The sequence below is a fragment of the Rhagoletis pomonella genome, unplaced genomic scaffold (assembly GCF_013731165.1).
Source record: "Rhagoletis pomonella isolate Grant_MI unplaced genomic scaffold, Rhpom_1.0 Rhpom_scaffold_00015, whole genome shotgun sequence".
In the NCBI taxonomy this organism is placed as follows: domain Eukaryota; kingdom Metazoa; phylum Arthropoda; class Insecta; order Diptera; family Tephritidae; genus Rhagoletis; species Rhagoletis pomonella.
This window is the reverse complement of record NW_023458569.1, coordinates 3,068,267-3,076,638: the sequence shown is the minus strand read 5'-3', so window position 1 is coordinate 3,076,638 and position 8,372 is coordinate 3,068,267. Positions and strand designations below refer to the sequence as shown.

Below are 8,372 nucleotides of genomic sequence, written 5' to 3'. Positions count from 1 at the left end.
GTGAATATATACACCCAGAATACAGAGTTTTTTTCTTTTTCATAATACTTTTTTTTGGTGATTTTTATAGAAATATAGTTTATTTTGCATCAAATGGTACCTAATTTTGAGTATGCACTTTTATAGTTCACTCAATTTCAGTATCATAAAGTGCAAGTTTTAAATGGCTATAAGTTAGCGTTGATTTTTGAGAACTTTTTCGCTGATGATGTTGCGCATTTTCTCCGTATAACGAATGCTAGGTAGTTTTTTTTTTTAAATGGAAAAAATGCTGAAGAGTGTCAGTATGTAATAGACCTATTCTGGTGGGTGAACTTTGTATTTGTTTGAATAGGTCCCTGTACAGTTTAAGTCCACAACTGAAAACGCCAGGTGCCGCTGGAGTCGATTTATTACTCAAAATCGTATTGCTGATCCTATTTGACTTATCTATATATATAAAACAAAGTCGTGTTAGTTACACCATTTATAACTCAAGAACGGCTGGACCGATTTTAATGATATTTGGTTTTTGAATTTGTCTACCTTCCGAATAGCAGAATAACTATTAAACCAACCGCTAGGTGGCGCTGGAGTTGAGTTATTTGTAAAGCCCGTATATGAGATATGTATTGACAATAGGAAAAACAATACCATTGCAAAAAAAAGAGCCGCCAGGTGGCGCTGGAGTCGAGTTATTAGTAAAACCCGTATTTGTGGCCCGATTGGCCTCATATTCGAGATATGTATTTACAATAGAAAAAATAATACCATTGCAAAAAAACCGCCAGGTGGCATTGGAGTCGAGTTATTACTAAAAATCGTGTTTATGGTCCGATTATGCTCAGATTAAAAATATGTATTGTTAACAGGAAAAAGAATTCTTTCGAAAAAATTTGCCGCCAGGTGGCGCTGAAATTAAGTTACATATGTATATGTAATTAAAAATCGTTAGTAAGAAAGTGAGCGTGAAATTTAAATGTTTGAAGAGGAAAGTTTGTGAAATTTTTTATTAATTGTCAAATAAGTAGGCAGTTATTCAGTTGCCATGACATACCATTGAGATAGATGCCAACATTTTTTTCCGAGTTTTCACCAATTTTAATTCAGTGTTCGACGGTTATTGCGTTTGATTTCGATTCTATTAATTCGTTTCAAACAATTTTTTCAGAAATTATTCAGCGAAAAATGATTTCAAAGGTGTCATTGTTCGCGCAATCAATCCGATCGATAATTTTGGTGTGTTTAATTTTCCAGGATTTCTGTGCGAATATATTTTCGATTGCGATTTTTAAACGGTAAGTTGCCTCCAAATGCGTTCACTTTTTGAGGTTATTACATTTGTTTTTGTGCGCTCATAGATAATTTCTTAATTAAGTAATTGTGAATAATGTGATTAGTTTTCAAGTGCTATTTACATTGCCGCGACGCAGAAGATCTAATCTTTCACAACGAAGTCATAATGCAATTAGACTTCGGAATAAAACCAATCAAACCACTGCAGATGAACGAGAAACCGCACGAGAATAGCGCCGCGTTAGTATGATCCGACTTCGTGCTTCACTAACACAAGAACGAAGAGAGGAAGTACGTCAAACTGCTAATTTAGCAATAAGAAATCGTCGAGCTTATAATACAGATAAACAACGTGATTATATTCGACGCGCACGAAGAAGTTATTCAAGTATTGATTTGAATCGAGTGGCGTTTCAATACGATTGCACAATTGACTACAGCTCGCATCCTTCTGTTAAACTTGACTTGGGTGAACACCCAACAGAACTTAGTGTACAATACCTTAATGAAGGCGATTGATGATGGAAACGGTGGTTTATTTTTCCTCGATGCGCCCGGGGGAACTGGGAAAACATTCCTCATGTCATTGTTTTTGGCCACTGTTCGTGCGAGATCGGAAATTGCAGTAGCAGTTGCTTCTTCTGGGATAGCAGCCACGTTGTTATAAGGATGCCGAACGGCTCATTGAAGTTACCTTTGAACCTTCAAACGACTGAAAATCCGACATGCAACATTGCGAAAGACTCAGCAATGGCCAAAGTTTTGGTAGCAAGTAAAATCATCATCTGGGATGAATGCACAATGGCGCACAAACGCGCATTGGAAGCACTTAATCGCACTTTGAAAGATCTGCGCAATGACTCAATATGTTTTGGTGGCGCAATGATTCTACTGTCTGGTCACTTTCGCCAAACATTACCAGTCATTCCAAGATCGACGGCTGCCGATGAAATAAACGCTTGCCTGAAATCATCTACTCTGTGGCGCTTTGTTAAGGAACTTCAGCTGACCACAAATATGCGAGTTGCATTGCTAAATGATCCATCCGCCGAAACTTTCTCTAAACAATTGCTGACTATCGGTAATGGCCGTGTTCCTGTCGACAATCGAACGGATTGATTTCCTTTCCACCGAATTTTTGCAATTTCGTTTCAGCAACGGACGAGCTCATCAACAAAGTGTTCCCGAATATAATTGCTAACCACAAATATCACAATTGGTTGAGTGAACGAGCAATTCTTGCGGCAAAGAACAACGATGTAGACCACTTAAATATCACAATCCAAAAGCAAATCATTGGTCCACTTCATTCCTTCAAATCGATAGACGGTGTGACAAATGAAGACGAAGCAACCAACTATCCAACTGACTTCTTAAACTCATTGGATCTGCCTGGCTTACCACCGCACTATTTACAACTGAAGGTTGGCTCCGTAATTATCATGCTTCGAAATCTTAACCAACCAAGACTATGTAACGGAACGCGTTTGTTGGTAAGAAAACTCATAGACAATGTCATTCATGCGACGATACGTAAAGGAAAGTTCGAAGGTGAGGAAGTTCTCATTCCGAGAATTCCGATGATCCCAACCGATACACCATTCGACTTTAAACGAATTCAATTTCCGATTCGGCTTGCATTCGCCATGATGATCAACAAATCACAAGGTCAATCTTTGAGTGTTTGTGGCCTGAATCTTGAAAATGAATGTCTCTCTCACGGTCAACTTTACGTGGCATATTCATGTGTCGGAAAACCATCCGCTTTGTTCGTTTTCGCACCTGACAACAAAACGAAAAATGTCGTGTATAATAATGTGCTTAAATAAATCGACTAGAGTGCAACCAACCTATCCACCAATTCTGGTTTTTTGTACATTTATTAAACTTAATTCATTGTGAGTTCTTTTTAATTTTACCGTTAAAAAAACTGTTTATTCACCTAATAAGTTACGATAACATTTATTGATTCTGAGGCGGTACGAGGTTCGCCGGGTCAGCTAGTTATTTAAATAAACTAAGAAATCTTCACAAACGCAAGGAATTCTGTACAAAAACTTTAACGGGGGGCCTCTCCCCAGAAATAAAACGACACTGGGCATAACAGGAGATGTAAAACTGAATGTGTAGAGTCCAAGCTGATGGTAAAACTCCTAACAGACGGCGTGGTACATTTCCAAATGTGATTAAATGTAAATTACAAGTTTTAGGGATGTTTAAACTTTGGTAGAACATATATGTACCATCTGGGTCGAAAGGGTTAAGTTTGAAATACTGACAGCCGATTTCTCAGTGGATGTTTAATTATAATCAAAAGATAATCTCTTATTGTCATCTTCTCAGTGTACTTAATAAATGATTAACTCACCACCACCTTTCATAATATTTATTAATGGCGAAACCAGCCTGTAAAACCTGCAAATCGTGATTGCAAATCGGGTTGGGTTGAATCCAAACAGTTTGTTATTTTGCGTAATCCTAGGAAACGAGACAATTGCTAGTTGACACCTTTTTAATAATGGTTCAAGTTTAATTAATGCTTTCAATCTGCTCGCACGTATGAGTTGTCAAAAACCACTGTTTTGAACATGTAAACCTCAAGTAAATGTCAATACACCAATTTACAAAAGTATTTATTAAATCTAAAAATCAGTACAAATTCGAAAAAGCAGTACATTTTGCGTACTGATTTCGGGCTCTTAAAAATCAGTACAATAGAAAAAAATCAGCACATGGAATGATTAAATCAGCGCATCTGGCCACCCTAATTAGGTATTACTGACTTAAAAATATAAAAAAGGGAGAAAATGATGTATGTACCAAGTGAAAGACCCCCTAATTATCTTTACTTTGACGTTATTAGTTTTTTAATAGGTTATGTCGTTCGAATGATATTAATATTTAAAAAAATTTACTTTAACCATTGATATCTTTTTTATTTTTATTTTTTTAGCTATTTTTTCAATGTTTGTGCTGGTGGGGAGTGTGTGGTCTATGTGTTTTGACAGCCGTTGTCGATAAAAATTAGAGAAGACAACGATTTATTCTTGATTCGATTGTTGATTGATCTGAATCACCTACGAATTAAGTGATTCGCTCTCAAAATTTTGTATGGCGAATTACGTGATTCGGTTCTTAATTGGGGCGCCAATCACGAATGAGAGAGCGAATTACGAATGGGAGAGCGAATCACTTGCAGTGGAAACATCGTTTAACTGTCGGCAAGTTGCTGCAGGTTTGGATTATCAAAGACACAAACTAAATTCGGAAAAAAGGGTTACATTCGCTTTAACTCCAAATAGTGTTATACTACGTTCTCATTGAGCCGTTAACTCGAGTTTAACATTTTGAGTTTATGAACTACTGTCAAGCGTTCACATTGAGGTGTTTAAGAAACTCAGAATTTAATTTGACATTTTTTTTTTACTTTTTTCTTATTCTCATTTAGTATGTTCCCGTACTACAGGATTTCACACACACACACATAAGTCTAGAATACCAACCGTTTAGCTATAAAAAAAAACAAGAAATGAGGATCGATTGAACTTTTTACGCTAGTTTCAATCAAATAAACAAATAAAAACCAAAGCCAATAAAATAGGTTAAATTCCAACTTATCTATTTTTTATGTGTTTAATATCTCGGAAACTACTTAACGGATTAAAGAATTATTGTTGCTAATTTCGACATAATTTAAATGCCTTTTATGCGACGTATATACTATAAAACTAATTTTATATAAACGCCATTTAAAAAAAAAATATATTTTTATTTCATTTGGGTTTTTTTTTGTATTTCCGGACTAAAAATACAAAAAATAGCGTATAAATTATGTACATATGTACATGAAAGACAAACTAATTACCTTTATTTGGACGTCATTAGTTTTTTAATCGGTTATATTGTTCAGAAGATATTAATATTTAAAAAAAAAATTAGAAAATTTAACTTTAACCATTGATATCTTCTTTATATTATACTTTCGTCAGATAATTTTGGTTGGGTTGAAATCAGCAAAAAAAGTTCTATCGAGCCACATTAGTGGTTTTTGCTTCGCTAGATTGTGGATATTCTAGACTTATGTGCACAGAACGACCTCGGACTAACCCTGGGATTCAATAATTCACCCTGGCATTAAGTAAGCGGTCTCTAGTCACTAATAGTGACGTTTGGTGGTGAACTTGGATTTTGAGACTATTTGGTATTCAGTACGCTGTCTCACGTCTCTATTCTCAAAAATAAGTCACTAATTTGTCAGCTGGCTAAGAGCAGGTCACAAAAATAGAAGCATGGAGGAAAAGCTTATTTCCTTCCATTTTATTAAAACAAAACGCGAAAATGAAGCGAGGAAATTTGTTCAACAAGAATTTCATTATGAAATAAACCAAAATGCATTACTATCATACAAATGTTTTAAAATAAAAAATTATTTTTTTGTTTCTTAAACCTTAAAATCTAAAGATTATAAAAAAAAAATAAAAGTAATAAAAAAAATACTAAATAAAAAAAAAACTAAAAATCCTTTACGGCCGAGGAGGACTTGAACCCGGGCCCTCTCGGCTGCCTGCCTAATGCTTTGACCACTCGGCCATTGCGACTCTTTGAGCGGCGCGGGCAAAAGGCATACATAAACACTATCAGTTGATTGTCTGTGTTTGCTATCATCACACATTTTTGGTGAAATTTTTGTGACTCTCTCCTTCTGAATACCCAAATCGTCTCAAGTCACAAAGTTAGTCACTAATTGATAATCTCAAATTTAGTGACTTTAGATGATACTGAATTACTGAATCCCAGGGTTAGACGCATTAAACTTAGACCTGGTAAAGAGGCAGTACGGGAAGTTGGTTGCAGGTTTCGACGTGGGAGAGAAAAAAAGAAATGTTAATAGAAAGAAATCAGAGAGAGGTAGAGACTTAAAACATATTGCAACCAATTCCATGGCATTACAAATTATTATAGTAATTTTAACAACAAAAAAAAAATTCAAAACCAATAACTTACTTGCTAATAAATTTTTATTATAGCTTAAAATTATTGTGACCAATAGAGGTAAATATGTTGTACAAAAACACATAAATAGAAGTTCACAAAAGTTGATATAAAACTATTCGTCGATTTAAATACTTAACTTGTGACTGCGCATGTTTATTTTAGGAGGAGGAAGCATTGAAAGCCTAACCCCGTCAGTGTGAGACTTTAACCTAAAATAAACTTCCTACCGTCATCTACCGTTCCCCTCCCTGTACCCCCGTCAAGCATTTCGTCGGGATTATAACACTGTGTGACTGATAAGGTTATAGATCTATTATCTTCTTCTTCTTATTTGGCGCTGTAACCGCCAAAGCGATTTTGGCCGACTTTAGCAAAGCACCCCAGTCGTTTCTCTTCTGTGCCAACTGACGCCAATTGGAAATGCCAAGTGAAGAATACTTTCAGAGCTGGAGCGTCGGTGTCCATTCGAACCACATGGTCAAGCCAGTAGAGCCGCTGTATTTTAATTTGCTGCACTATGTCCATGTCGTTGTAAAGCTCATACAGCTCATCGTTCCATCGTCTACGGTACTCGCCGTCGCTAACGCGTAAAGGCCCGTAAATCTTCCGCAAAATCTTTCTCTCGAATACTCCAAGAGCCACCCCATAGTATCTTGTCATTGTCTAAGCTTCTGCGCCATATACCAGCAAGGGCATTATGAGTGACTTACAGAGTGTGGTTTTCGTCGAGAAAGGACTATACTCCTGAGTTGCCTAGTCAGTCCAAAGTTGTACTTGTTGGCAAGAGTGATTCTGCGTTGGATTTCCATGCTGACATTATTATCGGTGTTAATTCTGGTTCCCAAGTAAACGAAATTCTCTACATTTCCGAAATTATAACTGTCAACAGTGACATGGGTGCCAAGGCGCAAATGTGCTGATTGTTTGTTTGATGACAGGTTATGCTTCGTCTTGTCCTCGTTTACCCCCAGACCCATTTGCTTTGCTTCCTTGTCCAACTTGGAAAAGGCATAACAAACTTCGCGGTTTTTCTTACCAATGATGTCAGTGTCGTCGGCATAAACCAGAAATTGTACGCTCTTGTAGTAAATTGTTCCTGAGCGGTTCAGTTCTGCAGCTCTTATTATATTGTACAACATCAGATTAAAGAAGTCACATGGAAGGAAGTCGCCCTGTCTGAAACCCCGCTGGTGGTATTGCTCAACGTCATTTTACACAGCCGTTTGAGCTTTGAGGGGATGCCAAATTCAGACATAGCGGCGTATAGGCAACTCCTTTTAGGGCCATTGAAAGCGGCTTAAAAGTCGATAAATAGGTTGTGAGTGTCGATCCCTTCTCGCGGGTCTTTTCCAAGATTTGGCGTATTGTGAATACCTGGTCTATGGTGGATTTTCCTGGTCTAAGCCCACACTGATAAGGCCCAATCAGTTCTTTGACGGTGGTATTCAGTCTTTCACACAGTATATTCGATAAAACCTTGCAACCTAAGCTTAGAAGGCTGATCCCGCGGTAGTTGGCACGCATGGCGCGGTCGCCTTTCTTGTGGATTGGGCAGAGCGCAGTTTAATTCCAGTCGTCGGGCATTCACGTTATTAGGTCCTTGCCATCGTTATTGAATAGCTCAGTTGACAGGCCGTCAGCTCAAGCAGCTTTGTTTTGTTTTGCTGCACCGGGGCGGGGTCCTATATAGGCTGCATCAATATAGTGGTGCGAGTCGATGTTTGGCCCTCGGAGTGTACGTATGTACACCTTGAACACTGGAAGCATGCCTTCCGTCTATCACAATATGCTCTTGAAGCTTGATGGATCTTTTTATGCTAGAACCCAGTGCTACATACTGCCAAGTTTCGGGACCCGGCGAAGTCGATCAGTCTCAGCCCGCCTTACACACACACGCTTTACACACATATTGCGATACAAATTTAAATTGTGTATGTAAATTGTTTAATTATATCAAAATATAATTGAATTTAATTTCTAAAATATACGGCAACCCTCTTAAATAAATTTCAGAAGAAAATATTTGTAACCCATGTCAATTCATACCCATACTTTAATAATTCATTTGACGTATTAAATAATTTGAGTTTAACTTTTTATAC

At 37.1% G+C, this 8,372-nt stretch overlaps 1 protein-coding gene across 1 annotated transcript; it reads left to right on the top strand.

The window, feature by feature from the left end:
- Positions 1–1,944: 1,944 nt before the first annotated feature.
- On the top strand, positions 1,945–3,104 carry LOC118749340 (ATP-dependent DNA helicase PIF1-like). The gene is made up of 2 exons (XM_036484134.1): positions 1,945–2,356; positions 2,431–3,104. Exons 1-2 carry the CDS (start codon positions 1,945–1,947, stop codon positions 3,102–3,104), a joined length of 1,086 nt encoding a protein of 361 aa, XP_036340027.1.
- The last annotated feature ends 5,268 nt before the right edge of the window (positions 3,105–8,372 follow it).